The sequence below is a fragment of the Hibiscus syriacus genome, unplaced genomic scaffold (genome assembly GCF_006381635.1).
Source record: "Hibiscus syriacus cultivar Baekdansim isolate YM2019G1 unplaced genomic scaffold, ASM638163v2 tig00111718_pilon, whole genome shotgun sequence".
Lineage (NCBI taxonomy): Eukaryota > Viridiplantae > Streptophyta > Magnoliopsida > Malvales > Malvaceae > Hibiscus > Hibiscus syriacus.
In genome coordinates this window covers 310,053-328,774 of record NW_024063161.1, presented here as the reverse complement: position 1 = coordinate 328,774, position 18,722 = coordinate 310,053, and the positions used below count along the sequence as shown (strand labels likewise).

The 18,722-nt window shown below is 42.9% G+C and overlaps 2 protein-coding genes across 3 annotated transcripts; both read left to right on the top strand.

Annotated features, from left to right (window-relative positions):
• Positions 1-2,021: 2,021 nt before the first annotated feature.
• Positions 2,022-3,992, top strand: LOC120168281. Its single transcript, XM_039177062.1, has one exon. It carries the CDS (start codon positions 2,022-2,024, stop codon positions 3,990-3,992), a length of 1,971 nt encoding a protein of 656 aa, XP_039032993.1.
• An 11,489-nt stretch (positions 3,993-15,481) lies between these two features.
• On the top strand, positions 15,482-18,115 carry LOC120168271 (probable BOI-related E3 ubiquitin-protein ligase 3). Of its 2 annotated transcripts, none has more exons than XM_039177055.1 (4): positions 15,482-15,627; positions 15,756-15,862; positions 16,078-16,397; positions 17,384-18,115. In XM_039177055.1, exons 1-4 carry the CDS (start codon positions 15,548-15,550, stop codon positions 17,909-17,911), a joined length of 1,035 nt encoding a protein of 344 aa, XP_039032986.1. In that variant the 5' UTR covers positions 15,482-15,547; the 3' UTR covers positions 17,912-18,115. The 2 variants fall into 2 exon arrangements, with proteins under 2 accessions (XP_039032986.1, XP_039032987.1); XM_039177056.1 differs by having other exon boundaries at positions 15,484-15,627; positions 15,762-15,862.
• Positions 18,116-18,722: the final 607 nt, after the last annotated feature.

Genomic DNA, 18,722 nt, shown 5'->3' with positions numbered 1-18,722 from the left:
CCATGTCCGTTTCCTTTTACGTATTGATTTCTCCAAAGTTCTGCTCATCAATGTTAGCTTCAAGCCTTCAACCTTGTATTAGACGTGTTGATTTTTTGTTTGGCTTTTCTGTCATCATCTCATTTTCTTGCTAATGCTTATTAGTATCTCCTGTTCCCATGTTTCTGAATGTAAAACGTACTTTGTATTTTTATTTTTCTCATACAATTAGACTAATTACGCGTTACTGTTTAATCCATTAATAATTGATAGGTATGACTCATAAATATATCAGTAAAGAGGACATGGGATGGAGCGGAGTGAGCGAAGTGAAACTTATGAGATATTGAATAAAACTTCTAGCGCCATCTAGGTACCGAGGACGTAAACACATTGCCGAACCTCGTTAAAATTCTTGTGTTATTTTGTTTTATTTTCCCGATTCATCAACAATAGTAAACATCGAACAGTTGCATGTACTTTTCTATGTGAAAGATGGAAGAAAAAATGATTCTGAATGTTTCTGCTCATCAATGTCTGTGTCCCTATTTCCTATGGTTCTGTAATTTGGCTTTTCTTTCTACCTTATAGCTATTAACGAAGACGTGTAAGCCTAATAGTGTCATTGGAAGTTTCTTTTGTTTCAAACAGCTGCATGAATTTTGCTGGTCACCGTCTTCACCATATAATTATAAAAATGTAAATATATATAACTTCAAAAGGATAGATAAAATTTTCATAATTTTTAAACATATACATATATTATGCGTATAATAAATATTTATATTTTAATGAACAGTATGCGATTTGCCACCCAAAATTCCTGGCAATCCAGTTTTATTTATTTGGAATTCTTAAAAATTTTCCATAAATATTTAAGAATTTAGTCCCTTTCTTCCCTCCAGTTCATTAAATCTCAACTGTTGGTTAAACTTAAAAGCAGTAATCTAGGGGTAATAATTGTTACCTGGGCATGATTATTTGAAACAAGTATGGGCTTAGCCTGTAAATGTCATAAACTATGATGAGAATAAGATTAATATCAATAAATCTGAGTCCATGAGGTTTTGAGTATTCGGCCCAGAGAAAAATCCTCGTAAAAAACTAGTGGATCACGCCTTCAAACAAAGAGCCTTCGGCTTCTCCATATAATATTTCCTTGCGGATCTAGAAAATGTTATGAGGGTCAAAATCGAACTATTAATTTTTGGGACCAAATTATAATTTTATTAGTGCGTTAATATACAAGTTCAATATTTTAGAAGGGAGTAGAAGACAAATTTTCCAGCTTGGAGGGAGCAAGGCCATTGCATTCGCCCCTAAATGCGGACCTTATAATTGGAATGAAAAATAAGGTGGCGAGGAAGGGATGCACAATAGCTCTTTGGCATAAATGAAGGTATCAAACGACCTACCTAACCTAACAAAATATCATATTATCGACAAAAGAAGATGAAAAATGAGAAACCAAAACAAGTGGGAATAAACAAAAGGCATAAGTATTGAGACATTCGTAGAGCAGGGTATCATCTCACATGGGGGCACATTGTCACGAACTTGGGCTTTTTCCCACACTTTGGGTTATGTTGGGCCACATTTGGTCTTGGAGGTTGATAGAATAGTGTAGATTATTCTAGAACACTCAAGACTTGTACATATTCTAGAAGCATTCTAGAGTCTTCCATGTTAGGTAGGAAATAATGGAGAATTCTAGAGAATCTCTCCCTACCGTAGGATCAAATCAATCTCCACCGTCCATTTAGGAGGTGGGATGCTATAAATAGGTGTAGAATCCTCATTTGTAAATCATCCAAGAGTTGTAAGCATTCAAGCATTCAACAAGCTTTCTCTCTAAGTTCTTTCCTTTCTTCTTTGTTTCCTTGCCAATCCTTTCACTAGCACGAGTTCGAGTGAGGCTGACTTAGCTATCGCAAGGGGCGAAAATGAGCTAAGGCCGCACGAGGCTTATTGAGCGATTAAGTCCCTGACAGTTGGTATCAGAGCCGGTTAAAGCATCAATATCGTGCACGTGTCTTGTAGGAATGGCCGGGAACTCGAACGAGTCGACTGCTACCGAGGGACGTGGGAAAGAAACTGCATCCACCAACCCGAAGAAGAGCGCCAACGAGTCGACTGTTACTGAGGAACGTGGGAGAGAAGCTGCACCCACCAACCAAAAGAAAAAAAGGGACCAGAGTAAAGCCCGCGAGGGGAGCTCACTAGAACCGATGGTGGCAGAATTCGGGGAGAGACTGGAGAGGGTCCAGCATGACTTCAAGACGCTGGAGGACCATGTCTTGGAGCAAGTTGACGCGCTCAAGGGGAGTGCCGAAGAGACTATCAATGAGGTAGAAGTTTGGTTCATAAGGCTAGAGGATATGATCCAATCCTTACGTGAAAGCATCGAGGGGATGCGGGAGGACGTGACGCTCTGCAAGAGAATCGCCGTTAGCGGGAGTGCTAACATCACCATCTCTAACCCGAAGGTCGAGTGCCCCAAGCCGCAAGGGTTCAACGGGGCAAGGGACGCCAAGGAAGTCGAAAACTACCTATGGCGGATGGAGCAATACTTCGAGGGAATCGGCCTTAACGACGAGGCGACTAAGGTAAAGACCGCTGCTTTATATCTTTCTGATACTGCTATGTTATGGTGGCGTAGGAAACATGCCGACATTGAGCGAGGAGCTTGTCGGGTAGATACGTGGGACGAGTTCAAGAAAGAACTCAAGAAGCACTTCTACCCCGAGAATATGGTATACGAGGCTCGTAAGAGATTGCGGGAGTTGAAGCAACGGGGTACTATGCGGGACTATGTAAAAGAATTCACAACCCTTATGCTTCAAATTCCCAATATGTCCGAGGATGATCTCTTGTTCTATTTTATTGACGGACTACAAGGATGGGCCAAGCAAGAGATGCATCGTCAGGACATTAAAACGGTTGATGAGGCCATTACCATCGCCGAGTCACTCGTCGACTTCCAACCCTACTCCCACACCAATGCGACGAAAAATAAAGATAAGTATTCAGCCAAATGTGGGGGAGAACGGCGGGAGAATTACCAAGGCAACCGAGACCGAGATCACCGAAGGCCACAAACTAAAGAGGGAGATCGTGATCGACGTCCGGGCCGAAGGGACTACGAAGAGAAGAAAAAGGCCTTCATTCCGAAAGGAGGATGCTTCTTGTGTAAAGGACCGTATCCGATGAGTAGATGTCCCAAACTTGGTTCATTGTCTGCCATCGTCGATCGTCAAGACACAAAGTCTCAAGCCGATATGGGGTCACTCCAAGTTCTAAACACCTTGAAGGCCAAGCCATTGACACCAACACCGAGTAATGGGCTCATGTATGTGGAAGCGGTGATCAACGAGAAGCCGACAAGAGCCATGGTGGACACGGGAGCTACCCACAATTTCGTGTCTAAAGACGAAGCCAACCGTTTGGGCCTAAAGTACATTGGGAGCACAGGATGGCTCAAGACGGTAAACACACAAGCGGTACCACTCCATGGCGTGGCACGAGGGGTCGAGCTATGCTTAGGCACTTGGAATGGCCAAGTGAACTTCTCTGTCATTCCCATGGATGACTTCAAGGTCGTTTTGGGGTTGGAATTTCTCCGACAGGTAACCGCTATCCCTATGCCTTCTTTTAGTTCCGTTTGCATCTTGGAGAAAGGGTCTCCTTGCATGATCCCCACGGTCAAGGCACCGAAAGAACAAGGTCGAGATGCCACACAACTCTCGGCCATACAACTTGGTAAAAGCATCAAGAAATGGGACATTACTTACTTGGCCATGCTAAAGGAAGATGACGAGATCGAGAAAACGGATGACCTACCATTGATCATCCGTGAAGTCCTAGAGGAGAACAAGGACGTGATGCCGCCCGAGTTACCAAATAAACTTCCCCCAAGATGTGAGGTGGATCACAAGATCGAGTTGGAACCTGGTGCCAAGCCGCCAGCCTTGGCACCCTACCGAATGGCCCCACCTGAACTTGAGGAACTTTGAAGGCAACTCAAGGAGCTAGTCGATATGGGAATGATTCGACCTTCGAAGGCACCGTATGGCGCACCGGTACTCTTCCAAAAGAAGCACGATGGGTCATTGCGCATGTGTGTCGATTACCGGGCACTTAACAAGGTAACCATTAAAAATCGCTACCCGATCCCTTTGATTGCCGATTTATTTGACAGACTTGGAGGAGCCAAGGTGTACACAAAGATGGACTTGCAAAAAGGCTACTACCAAGTTCGAATAGCAGAAGGCGACGAGCCAAAGACCGCATGCATCACCCAATACAGATCGTACGAGTTGTTAGTCATGCCCTTTGGCCTAACCAATACACCAACGACGTTTTGCACGCTCATGAACAAGCTCTTTCAACCGTACTTGGACCAGTTCATGGTGGTGTACTTGGACGATATCGTGGTATACAGTAACTCTATTGGGGAACATGTAGACCACTTAAGGATTGTGTTCAAGATACTTCGAGAAAACGAGCTGTACGTCAAGAAGGAAAAGTGCACGTTTGCCACCGAGGAAGTACACTTCCTTGGACATGTAATCGGCCACGGGAAGCTATTCATGGACGAGAGCAAAATCAAAGCCATAACCGAGTGGGAGTCGTCGACCAAGGTAAGTGAGATGAGGTCCTTCATTGGTCTAGTAAATTATTATCTTCGGTTTATACAGGGTTACTCGGCGCGAGCATCACCATTGACGGACCTACTCAAGAAGGGGAAGACGTGGGAGTGGTCTGAACAATGTCAGAAGGCCTTTGAGAACCTGAAGGCAGCAGTTAGCCAAGAACCTGTCTTGGCCTTACCCGACTTTACCATGCCGTTCGAGGTGCATACCGATGCATCTGACTTCGCTATCGGGGGAGTATTAATGCAAGAGGGGCATCCGATAGCATTTGAGAGTCGCAAGCTAAATGACACCGAGAGGCGGTACACGGTGCAAGAAAAGGAGATGACGGCCATCATCCATTGCTTGCGGGTATAGATACATTACTTACTCGGCGCTCATTTCACCATCAAGACCGATAACGTGGCGACGAGTTACTTTCAGACCCAGAAGAAGCTATCACCAAAACAAGCTAGGTGGTAAGAATTCCTAGCCGAGTTTGACTACACGTTGGAATACAAGCCAGGCAAAGCCAACATTGTAGCCGATGCCTTAAGTCGAAAGGCGGAACTCGCCGCGATCTCTCTAGCCAAGGGAACCGTGTTGGAACGAATCAAGGAGGGCCTTGAGCAAGATTCAATGGCAAGAGAATTAGTAAAGCTGGCTAGCGATGGCAAAACCCAACGGTTTTGGGTAGAGGACGGTCTACTCTACAACAAGGAACGGCGAATCTATGTTCCAAAGTGGGACAACTTAAGGCAAGATCTTATCAAAGAGTGCCACCACACCAAGTGGGCTGGTCATCCAGGTCAAAAGCGCACTATGGCATTGCTAGAGACGGCATACTTTTGGCCCCATATGAAGGATAGCGTAGAACTTTACGTGAAGACTTGTCTTGTGTGCCAACAAGACAAAGTGGGGAACCGACAGCCGGCGAGATTACTGTAACCTTTACCAGTCCCCCAAAGACCTTGGGATGCGATCACCTTGGATTTCATTAGTTCATTACCCAAGTCCGAAGGATACGGTTCGATCATGGTCGTCGTGGACCGATTTTTTAAGTATGGGACTTTCATACCATGCCCCAAGGATTGCACTGCGGAGGAGGCCGCGCGAGCATTCTTCAAGAATGTCGTGAAGCATTGGGGCTTACCAAGGAGCATCATTAGTGATCGAAACCCTCGATTCACCGGACGGCTATGGACGGAATTGTTCAAGCTCCTTGGAACCGAGTTAAATTTCTCCACAAGCTTTCATCCTCAAACTGATAGGCAGACCGAACGGGTGAACGCTTTGTTGGAGTGTTACTTGCGGCACTTTGTGAGTGCTAACCAGCGAGATTGGGCTAAATTGCTAGACGTTGCCCAATTCTCTTATAACTTACAGCGGAGTGAAGCCACAGGCCGGAGTCCGTTTGAGCTTGCGACCGGACAACAACCGCTCACGCCGAACACACTGACAATGCCACTTGACGAGGGTAAGAGTCCCGGGGCCGCCAAGATGGTTAAGTCATGGGAGGAGAACGTCGACATCGCCCGCGCATGTTTGGAGAAAGCCCGAAAGAAGATGAAGAAATGGGAGGACGAGAAGAGGCGACATCGAGAGTTCTCCATTGGAGACTTAGTCCTTGTGAATCTTTTACCACAACAGTTCAAATCTCTTCGAAGCGTTCACAAAGGACTAATACGTAGATACAAGGGACCGTTCCAAGTACTTGCCAAGGTGGGTAAAGTGTCTTATCGCTTAGACTTGCCAAGTACACTTAAGATTCATCCGGTCTTCCATGTAAGTATGCTCAAGCCATATCATACGGACAAGGAAGACCCAAGCTGAGGGCATTCGCATCGAGCACCTCCCATAGTAGCCAAGTCTTATGACAAAGAGGTGGAAACGGTGCTCACAAGCAGGACGGTCCACAAGAGAGGAGTCCCACCGCGTACCGAGTATTTAATCAAGTGGAAAGGACTACCAGAGTCCGAGGCAACATGGGAACTAGCTGAAGACTTATGGCAGTTCGAAGAACATCTTAAAGCGTACGAGACGACGAGGACGACGCCAGAATAGGTGGGGGAGAATGTCATGAACTTGGGCTTTTTCCCACACTTTGGGCTATGTTGGGCCACATTTGGTCTTAGAGGTTGATAGAATAGTGTAGATTATTCTAGAATACTCAAGACTTGTACATATTCTAGAAGCATTCTAGAGTCTTCCATGTTAGGTAGGAAATAATGGAGAATTCTAGAGAATCTCTCCCTACCGTAGGATCAAATCAATCTCCACAGTCCATTGAGGAGGTGAGATGCTATAAATAGGTGTAGAATCCTCATTTGTAAATCATCCAAGAGTTGTAAGCATTCAAGCATTCAACAAGCTTTCTCTCTAAGTTCTTTCATTTCTTTTTTGTTTCCTTGCCAATCCTTTCACTAGCACGAGTTCGAGTGAGGCTGACTTAGCTATCGCAAGGGGCGAAAAGGAGCTAAGGCCGTACGAGGCTTATTGAGCGATTAAGTCCATGACAACATGCTTTAACTTTAGATGCCCTCCCCGCCCTTGAGATGATGGTTTAGCATCCATCTCTTTCTCTCTCACACACACACACACACACACACACGCACGCACGCACGCACGCACGCACGCACGTACACACACACACACACAAGTTATTCTCAAATAAATCATCAAAACCCAAACAATAAAACATACCTCCAATTTGTAGTAAACAACCCCTACTATATAAACTGACTCGGAGGTAACCAGCCTCGCCCCATCATCGCCACACACACACACACACACACACACACAATTTATTCTCAAATAAATCATCAAAACCCAAACAATAAAACATACCTCCAATTTGTAGTAAACAACCCCTACTATATAAACTGACTCGGAGGTAACCAGTCTCGCCCCATCATCGCCAACGAGGTCACCGCGTCGTCCAGTTTACTATGTATAGAGCCCTTCCCGTGATTCACACGATGGAGAAAAGATCACGACCTCGTTCCATTCAACGCTGGTACTCAGCCCCATGGGCTCACCACCGCACTCACATTCCTCCGTGGATCGCCACTCGCGCGAGTCGTCGTGGAGTTGGTTTTCAGGGTCGCTTAAACCCGGATCCCGCAAGGTCTTGCCTAACGACGGGTCGTTCAGGTGAGCACATAGGAAGGGACATAAGCAGTGGAAAGAAAGTGATGTGATTGAAGAAGAAGGTCTCCTTGATGATGGAGAGCGTGAGAAGGGACTTCCTCGGCGTTGCTACTTTTTAGCCTTTGTTCTTGGCTTCTTCATTTTGTTCTCAATGTTCTCTTTGATTCTCTGGGGAGCTAGCAAACCCCAGAAGCCAAGATTACCATGAAGGTAATCTGCCGGTTCTCTTTCGTTTTTAGTGAACTTTTTAGAATGAATTACGAGCTGGGTCATGATTGATTTCCTTTATTTCATCTTTCAGAGCATAAAATTTGAGCAATTCAAGATCCAAGCTGGTCCGGATTCCACGGGGGTGGCAACAGATACGATCACCATGAACTCTACAGTGAAAATGATTTATCGAAACACTGGAACGTTTTTTCGCGTCCATGTCACCACAACTCCTCTTGATCTCTCATATTCTCAAATCAACATCGCTTCAGGAACCGTAAGTCAAGTTCCAAAAACACACAACATTTGCACTATATTAAAATGTTGATTATGTCATTTGGATTAATATTTATTGAATCTGGGTGTTTCAGATAAAGAGATTTTATCAATATAGGAAGAGCCAAATGTCTGCGACTGTAACGGTAATGGGAAACAAGGTTCCTTTGTACGAAAGTGTAGCAAGTTTGAGCAGTTCAACAGGAACGACATCGTATCCAGTTTCACTTAAACTGAGCTTCGTTGTCCGATCAAGAGCTTATGTCTGGGCAAACTAGTGAAGCCCAAGTTCTACAAGAAAATTGAAACGTTCCCATTTCACTCAAGAAATCTTGCCTATACGACTGATAAAAGATCGAATCACATGCAAAACACGCTGAAGACACTTTTTTTTGTTTTGTTAATCTGTTCTTTTGTCGAAAAAGTGTGAAGGGGAAAAACAACTAAGCGGGCAATTTAAGAGATTCTGGGCAGGGATTGAGGAACGCGGTTGTAAGTTTGTTGGGGATGCCCATCCCATGTGCTCACTGAGTCAGAAACAGCACATACGTTGAGTTCCGTGGTCACTTGTGAGTAGACATGCACAAAATCCGATAAAAAATTGATCTGGATCGGATTAAATTGATTCGGTTTTTTCACCTAGCCAAAAATCAAATTTAAAAAAAGTCGGTATTTGTAGCCATGATGAACAAAAAATTACGAAAAAAAGATTTTAGAGATGTTTAGGAGTTGTGTAATAAGATTTGAGAAAATTGTAATCAACCAAATACATCTCTAATCTATTTATACATGTTTAGGGTGGTAAAATGATTATTTTTTTATTATAAAAAACGGTCACAAAACCCCCAAAATAACTATATTAACGGGTAGTTTTTAAAACCTCATATCGGGTTTTTTGGATAAAAACCGGTTTTTTATCCAGTAAAAAACCGTTCGTCCAATTTTTTCTCAAACCGGTTATACTATTCAATTTTTAAATATTCGATCCGATTTAAAAAAACTGATTTTTCCCAAATAAAGTTTCTGATATTTTTTTTACGTAAAATCAAATATTTGGATTTTTTTTCATATAATTGTGAGTGACAAAATTTTATATTTTTAATGTAAATTCATTATTTATTATTATTGCTGATATAAAGTGGTTAGGCGCAGAAGCTATGGGTTTTTCTTTTATGTTGCAAGTTGCAAGTTGCAAGTTGCAAGAAATAGTTTAAAGCTCCTCTATATAGCTCTCCTAGGCTACTATATATCTCCTTCAAAAGAGTGGTCTAACACAGTTATAGATAACCGAGATTCAGACATTGGAATTCCACAGCAGGCTCGAGCTGAAACCATTGATTCTGTTGCAGTAAAACCCTTAGGCATGTGTGTGCAGGGAATGTCCTAGTAAACACGTAATATATATTTCTTACGTTCTTCACTACACACCTATCGAAATGAGTGACCAGGATCGGTAATCATTGATCAATTACTAAATGGTCTCGAAATGAGTGATATAGACTCAATAATGCCGATCTCTCTTCTTAAATAATTTTTCGACAATAACTGTTGATCTTGTTTAAATTGTCACGCCCCCAGAACTTCGACGCCTCACACCGTCGGAATATCAGAGTCAATGTCTGACGGGTCGTGCGGCCTTAGACGCTTTAGACGCTCCTCGGTCTTCTCGGCGACTAAGTAAGCCTTACCCAAGCTAAGTGAGTGTGTAAACTCACAAAGGCTGGAACCAAGCCCTCAAGGCTTCGGATTGCGGAAGCTTTAGAATGCCGACAAGGTCGGACTATCGTGTGGAAGTGCTAACACGAAGGTGGCTACTCCTGGCCACCGAGATAGGCAACAAGAACAAAGAAACTAAAGAACTCATAAAGATAGAGCAAATGCCTCAGAGCTTTATTACTCTCTCACAAAGAGAAGAATGTAATTGGGTGATTACAAATGAGGAGGAGAGCTCTCTATTTATAGTTCAGCTCCCTCTCAATCAATGGCCTAGATCATTTTACATCAACGGCTAAGATTTGCCCAATTAATGACAAATCCCCTAAATCAAGGAATTACAACCAAATCCTTCCTAATTATATCCATTAGTAGGATTCTTTCCTTGGATAGGTGTTCACACTGGATATGGTAAGATTTTCCCACAATATCTTCCTGATTTTGTTGCCTCTTGCCATATTTACCGAGCTTCTGTTATCATCTTCAGATATGATGCCACTTTCCTTTTCTGCACGGCCAATGTGAACGGGCTCCATAGCATTCTCCAAGCGATGGGCCAAGTCTGGTGACTTTGGCAAGCCCGATAACTATCTTGAGATTCCCTTTCGGACTCTTGCACCAATGTCTTAGCAAGCCCGATCCTCTGTCTTGAACCTCTCTGTCGGACACTTGCACCAGTGTCTCGGACCCAAGTTCCTAGCTCGTGACACTCTCCCCCACTGAACTTAGCGACGCCCTCGTCGCTGCACTCAACGATCCTGGGCAACACCACTCTGGATACTTTTCCTTGCCTTGGCTTGTTGCGGTCCTCCCATACGAACTGCTTGCCTTGGCTTCTGCCGCAAGTAACTTCACGATCCCTCGCGCCATACTTCACATCAACTTGGTTGCCTTTCGACGCCTTCGCTTGCTCATGTCCCCCCATAAGGACTCAGCCTCCCATAATGGTTGTGCTTGCTTCGGCTCTTGCCGCCAAGTGATGAAATGGGCTAACACGCCCACAAGTGCATCTCTTCCGTAGGAACTCTTTCCTACAAGTCTTGATTTGCCTCAACTTGGACCTCCTTGTCCCTTGCGGCAAAGTCTTGGATCCCATCCAAACTTTTTTCATCCGCGTTAAGAGTTAGGTCTTGCCCGACCTACACTCACTTAAAGTTGCAAATCAAGCTCACAAGAACACAAGAATAGTGTTGAGATGTACCTTCCCCTCTGATTTAGTTGGCATTTGCTCAAATTTTTGCGTCAGCCCTTCTTGCTCAATGAAGTCTGACACTCCCCGCATTGAACCCTTGTCATTGGAGTTCTTTGCGTCATCATGCATCGGCACTTTCTCGCGGCAAAGTCTGATGCCCCTCTTTGCTTCATCCCTTCTAACACGAAGGTTGGAGCTCGCTTCCCACCTTTGAAATGGGTGGTGTCTCCATGGTTGCCTTGTCCCTCAACGTCTTGGCCTCCTTCGACTCTTGTCTACGAGTCTTTGAAGGATTGTTCCTCTCTTGAACATCCTCGGTAAGCCCTTGTCTCGATTCCTTGGACATGGTCAACTCAGTCTGCCCTTGGCCTCTACTTGCTTTGGCAGAAATGAACCGTATTGAGCCAAGTCGCAACGCCCCTTCGATCCTTGGTTCGTCCTCTTCATTGGACAACACGATCCTGGGCTCATCCATTACCTTGGATGACTCGACTCCCCTCGGGTAATATTGCAACACTGTTGGCACCTCAAGTTTGCGCCCCTTCGGTTGCTCGACTCTTACCCTCGGCTTAGCATCTGTGTCACTTGAACTAGTGCACACATCATCACCAGATCCACCGTCCGGTTCATTGTTGAGTGGACTTTCCCTACCACTCGAGGAACAACATTCCTCATCCTTCGACTTGCCTTCATTGTGGGATCGCTTGCCGCTACCTTCGGCTCTCGGCTTTGGTTTGGAAGTCTTGTTCTTCTTGACTCCAAACTCTTTGATGGACTCCGCGGTTGTCAAGGCTTCAGATAGCTCCTTGACTTCCCTTCGCTCCAACGCCCTCTTTACCCACGGCTTCAATCCGAACATGAAGGTGAAGAATCCCTCTTCTTCAGTCAAACTTGGGACTTTGAGCATGAGTCTTCTGAATCGGCTTACATACTCCTTGAGTGTCCCTTTATGCCTAAGGCGCCTCAGCTTGGACCACGCCTCCATCCTGGCATATTGTGAGCGAACCTGCTCACTTTGAACCCTCGGCTTGACGGCTTTATTGCTTGTTATCTCACCGGGTCTTTCCTTGTGCTCGACTGCTTTGACACCCGCAGTCTCATCACGTCTCGATCCTGGCTTGACTACTTGAGAACTTGTAGTCGCACCATGCTTGCCCCTTGATTCGGCTACTATGGAACATGTAGCCTCGTCAAGTCTTGCCCCTGACTTGATTGCTTGATCATTCGCAATCGCATCTGGCTTCCTTCTCGGCTTGACCGCCTCATCTTCGACAGCCTTGCCTCGTCTTGATCCTTGCTTGGCCGCATTGATCCCATCAATCGGACCAAGTCTTTCCCTTGACTTGGCAGCTTGAACTCTTCTGCCTCCGCCAATGCTTGCTACTCCTCCTTCTCCCATCCTCTCCATGATGGTTGTAAGGCGACGCTTCTCGGGACATCCTCTAATCAAGTGAGGACCATCACAGAAGTAGCACTTTAACTTCTCCTTGCTCGCCTTCTTCTTTTCCCCGGACTTGGCCTTGCCATTCTTTCCCGATGGCTTTCCTTGGCCGCGAACAGTCGTTGGCTCAACTTGGCCACTCGAAGAGCTTTCTATACCATCTCCCCGCTGCACCTTTTCCCGGTCTCCCCCATTGTTGCCACTATCCCTGGGCATGGGCCTGGACGACACATCGCTCTTTGGCTTGACATCAGCAAGCTTGGTTAGCGTTCCGGCTACAGCTATGGCTCCCGAAAGTCTCTGGGCATCACCTTGCTCTTCCCCGAGCATCGCCCCTGGTCTAAGTCCTTCCAAGAAGGTCTTGAGCGCACCCCATTCACTCATTGCTTCCTTGCATATGAGTAGCTCCCTCTTGAGCTCATCCACCTCGCTTCTCAAAGCCGCTACCTCGGCTTCTTGGGCATTTCTCCCTCGAACCATCTCCAACTCGTCAAGAACTCGTTGCGTCTCGACCTTGAATCTGTCCTCCATGGACTCTAATCGATCAAGGCGGGATTCCACAACACCTTGGGTCTGCTTGGCCTCATCTTCGGCTTGTTCAAGTCTCCCGACCCTTTGTTCCCACGCAGTTGAGATATGCTCTAGATTAATGAGCTTCTCGGTATGGTCAGCAATAACTTCCATCCAATAAGCCCATTTCTCGTTCATCGTTAGCTCCTCGTCTGGTTCCTCATGAAGACTTTCCCCGTCATCATGAGAGAACCTTTCGTCTCGCTCGGACATACCTTCGGCGTCACCCTTGAGCCTCTCTACCTCGAGAACCGGCTCCCCTTGGTGTGCTATTGTTGCCTCGAGCATTCTCTGCGAACTCGTCACGGCATCCTCATGCTTGGACACCGATGATGCTCTTGAGCCCCTCGGACTCTCATCTTGTTTCCCACCATGGCATTCCTTGCCTTTGCGTGCGTAAACTCCTCTTTTCTTGTGCCCCATTCAATTATCAAAGTAAATTGATTGAAAGTAAGTAAAATAAACTTACCCGGTTTCACACCTTCGACCAAACTTGGTCGAAACGATCGTTGCTTGCCCACAACGACTCGCTCTGATACCACTTGTCACGCCCCTAAAACTTCGACGCCTCACACCGTCGGAATATCAGAGTCAAGGTCTGACGGGTCGTGCGGCCTTAGACGCTTTAGACGCTCCTCGGTCTTCTCGGTGACTAAGTAAGCCTTACCCAAGCTAAGTGAGTGTGCAAACTCACAAAGGTTGGAACCAAGCCCTCAAGGCTTCGGATTGCGGAAGCTTTAGAATGCCGATAAGGTCGGACTATCGTGTGGAAGTGCTAACACGAAGGTGGCTACTCCTGGCCACCGAGATAGGCAACAAGAACAAAGAAACTAAAGAACTCAGAAAGATAGGGCAAATGCCTTAGAGCTTTATTACTCTCTCACAAAGAGAAGAATGGAATTGGGTGATTACAAATGAGGAGGAGAGCTCTCTATTTATAGTTGAGCTCCCTCTCAATCAATGGCCTAGATCATTTTACATCAACGGCTAAGATTTGCCCAATTAATGACAAATCCCCTAAATCAAGGAATTACAACCAAATCCTTCCTAATTACATCCATTAGTAGGATTCCTTCCTTGGATAGGTGTTCACACTGGATATGGTAAGATTTTCCCACAATATCTTCCTGATTTTGTTGCCTCTTGCCATATTTACCGAGCTTCTGTTATCATCTTCAGATATGATGCCACTTTCCTTTTCTGCACGGCCAATGTGAACGGGCTCCATAGCATTCTCCAAGCGATGGGCCAAGTCTGGTGACTTTGGCAAGCCCGATAACTATCTTGAGATTCCCTTTCGGACTCTTGCACCAATGTCTTAGCAAGCCCGATCCTCTGTCTTGAACCTCTCTGTCGGACACTTGCACCAGTGTCTCGGACCCAAGTTCCTAGCTCGTGACAAAATACTGAACTGCAACTTGTAAATACTTAATGCATACACGGAATAGTACATTGATGGTGTACCAACATGATTGATGCCTTGCCGACTCTAATAAAGTCTCCCATAACGCGGAGGACATCGTCATTCATCACTCCCCAAAGTCCATCACCTGTTAAATACTATACTACGGATTTTATAGAGATTAATTATGGATAACTCTACTAACTTAATTTAATTTATTAACAAATATCAGGATCTCTCTAATATATTATTATACTAGACTAACTAATTGTTGATAAATACTAATTAATTAAGTATTATTTGGACGGCCTCCATAAAGGATATCATTTTTCCACAAATTAGTCAATGTTTAGGGCTATCTGGAGCATGGTCAGTAACAATTGGGAGAAGTTGTACTAGTCACAAATTTGAAATAGAAGAAAATTGAAGAGTTTGAAAGCTTACTAGTATTTTAAAGATGAAATATGTCGTGATTATTATTTCAATCAATAATGGCAAAACGTTGAAATAATGCAATGATAAAATTTCCACATACTTTTTAAATGTAGCATTCAAATAAATACTATTTTAATAATGAGGTGATCTGAAATGAAATCTGATATGTATACAAAATATAATAAAAAATAAATATAAAAAGAATAATCAAGTGCAAGAGTAATATAGACCCAAAACATAAGGACAAAATTGAAATATTTATGAAGTTTAAGTACTAAATATTAATTTTTCCTTTTACTTTTTCTTCCAAATTGGCCTACTCCATAAGAAACAAATCAACGAGGGATCTTTTTGGGCAATTAAAAGAAATAGTGTGCGAACCGCAAACTATTTATTTTATTGAGGCCAAACTAGAAATAAAATGAGTATTCGCCACGCGCCCACGCCATCGTATTCTCTCTCCATATGGTAGGAAAACTAGTCTCCTATTTCTCTTTCCAGCACAGGAAAAAAATACCTCAACTCAACTCAACTCAATCCTCCGAAAAATGGCTTTCCCTCGGCAACAGTTTCAACAACACTACCAACCTCATCAACAACAAGAGCAACAACAATCTAAAAGTTTCAGGTAATCCCCAAAAGAAAAGGAAAAAAGATCGATCTTTTGGTTATTACAAAAATCAATTTTGATTTTCTGCTAAAGAGGAAACAAAACCCTAAAAAAGCTATTTGAATCTGTTTCTTTCTAATATGTAGTCTCAGGAACTTGTACGCAATCGAGACTCAGATTTCACCTCCACTTGCTTATTACGACACGCCTAATTTACAAGATTCGTCGCAGCATCCTCCTTATATCCCTCCTTGTAAGCCCTTTCTTTCTTTTTCTTTTTTTTAAAAAAAAAACTTTCTTTAAATTTTTTCTATTTAATCGATGAAGAATTATATGTTGATAAATTAAAAACTGATTCGTTTCTGCTAGTTAGCGTGAACTTACAACATATTTATCTCTCTCCTTTTACTTTTAAGAATCAAATTGGGTTTGTTGGGATTTATTTATTTATTGTTTTTCTTGGTTCAGTTCATGTTGTGGGGTTTGCTCCGGGTCCGATTCCGTTGGCTGATGGGAGTGGAGGAGCTGAGATGCAATGGAAAAACGGGGGTGAACCTAAAAGGAAGAAACTAAAGGAACAAGATTTTTTAGAGAACAACTCGCAGATATCTTCTGTTGACTTTTTGCAAGCAAGGTCAGTCTCGACAGGGTTAGGTTTGTCACTTGACAATAATAATAATCTTATGGCTTCTTCAGGTGATTCAACTTTGTTGTCACTCATCGGTGATGACATAGATAATGAATTGCAGCGACAGGATGCAGAGATTGATAGGTTCCTCAAAGTGCAGGTCAGTCTTTGTTGTCTTTATAGTTAATTGGAAATAAACATGTTTCATTATCTTCCATGGTTGTTGCAAGGATTGATTTATTATTTCAGGGCGTCATTCACACCATATGTGGATAGATATAGATTTTACAATCATTTAATGGTTGTACACTATCAAGCTTTTGAGCTAAAAATTTTCTGCTACTGTTTGTTTCATAAGGAAATTATTTCATATTTGCGCATATGATTGTGGTTGTTTTGTCCTAACTGCATGCTGGTTTTGAGGATGACTTGAGCATTTGCATGTCGGCATATGTTCATTATGTTTTCCCTTTAACATTTAACTTTTAGTATTGGACTTTTTGTGATAGAAATGTTCTTCCCCATGCTATGTCATTATTTTGTAGAAGTGATAGGAAGTAAAATATGTTTTAGTCCATCTGTAATTTCCCCCTTGTCACTGATTATAGTTTTCTTCATCATTTGCTTTGTTCTGCAGTTGTTTTCTCAAAATAAACTATGTTATTTATAGAAATGAAGGCAATTCTGTCTATGATAGAAATTAACTGATATTTTTTTACCTACACAGAAACAATGCTAACTTCAATTAATCAATTTTGATGAACCCATCATGCTCAGTTATTCTATAATCCAAGGATGTTTCTGCTCTGCACACTTTGAATTAAAATCTTCCCTGAAGATGATTTATAAGGATTATTCTCTTTTCTTCTTCTTCTTCTTCTTCTTCTTCTTTTCCTCTCTCCTTCAGGACCTTCACAAGGTTCTGATGTTAGTTGTGTGTATTATTTGTTATTGGTTGTAAGTGAAAGTGAAATATTATAATTATATTGAGTATGGTGGTGAGGTTCATGGCAGTGAATCCTACTTTTCGTTGTTTGTTTTAATATCAACTTGCTATCCTTGTCGCACAATATATATTTTAATCATCAAGCATTTCTGAATTTTACTTCTAGTGAAAGTACTTCTAATCTGCTCTTCTTTAATTAGGGTGACCGATTACGACAATCTTTTTTGGAGAAGGTTCAAGTGAACCAGCTTCAGACAATTTCACTTGTGGAAGAGATAGTTTTTAAGAAACTTCGTGAAAAGGAAGCGGAAGTGGAGAATATAAACAAGAAGAACATGGAACTTGAAGAGCGTATGGAGCAATTGACCATGGAAGCAGGTTCCTGGCAGCAACGTGCCAGATACAATGAGAACATGATTACTGCTCTCAAGTTTAATCTTCAGCAAGTTTTTGCTCAAAGTAGAGATAGTAAAGAAGGATGTGGTGATAGTGAGGTTGATGATACAGCTTCATGTTGCAATGGCCGAGCCATTGATTTCCACCTGCTCTGCAAGGAGAATAGCAACAAGAAAGAGTTGATGACTTGTAAAGCTTGTGCGTTGAATGAAGCGCGTATGCTCTTGTTACCTTGTTGGCATCTCTGCCTGTGTAAAAGTTGTGAAAGTAAGCTTAGTTTTTGCCCCATATGCCAGTCATCCAAGTTTATTGGTATGGAGGTCTTTATGTAATAATATACGTATCAAAGCTTTAATATAATACTAAAGTTATATCCAGCGATCTTGTGAAATGACGGTTGCCAGTTGGTTGCTAGTTTTCTGTTCAAAGGCCCATTTTAACATCTGTTTTAAAAGAAATGTCTTGCATTTCATATTAAGAATTCGACACCTTCACCAACTTAAGTTGTTGGATGAGTTCTGATTGTTACTGTCTTATTCTTTGTTCTGTTAATGGTAGTTTTCATGTTTGCGTCGCATGTGCTGCCTGGTTTTATGTATTTTAAGAAGCAAGTTGTTCGGGAGACGTGTTATATGGTGATTTATGAGAATGTTATTGATGTGAGGTATCTTTCTAATGATTGGATAAGTGTTAGAACACGGACAGATCAACCACGTATGAGGTATTTGGAGTCTTTTTAACGTAAGTGGTCATAATGCAGTAGCTGAAACATGCATTGTGGGAGTTTATGAAGTTAGTTTAGGTTGAGGTAAATCCCAGGCTTGTACGGAATGCTTCATGGATAGTGAGGAAAGGTTTCTCTTCCAGTCCAGTATTTGGTTACTGCATATAAAATGTTTGAAGCTGCAGTATAACACCATCAGTCAACAAAGATGAACTGATTACACTTGCTTTTTTTGTTAGGTGTATTTTTATATAACTAAAATCATACTCGAAGGTAATTGAGTCATGGATCCATGTTTCTGTTGTTTAGTCATTAGTGTGGGTATGTTGTTCAAATTAATATAATAAATAAAAAAATAAGGATAAAAAATAAATTGAAAATTTTACTAATAAAATAAAGTTAAAAAAATTACCTTTCGA

What these genes read in the sequence shown, in the direction of transcription:
- LOC120168271 (XM_039177055.1), top strand. Translation starts at nt 15,548, where the DNA reads ATGGCTTTCCCTCGGCAACAGTTTCAACAACACTACCAACCTCATCAA. An exon ending in CAACAATCTAAAAGTTTCAG is followed by an intron (nt 15,628 to 15,755) that starts GTAATCCCCAAA and finishes TCTAATATGTAG; the next exon opens with TCTCAGGAACTTGTACGCAA. An exon ending in TCCTCCTTATATCCCTCCTT is followed by an intron (nt 15,863 to 16,077) that starts GTAAGCCCTTTC and finishes TTCTTGGTTCAG; the next exon opens with TTCATGTTGTGGGGTTTGCT.
- LOC120168281 (XM_039177062.1), top strand. Translation starts at nt 2,022, where the DNA reads ATGGCCGGGAACTCGAACGAGTCGACTGCTACCGAGGGACGTGGGAAA.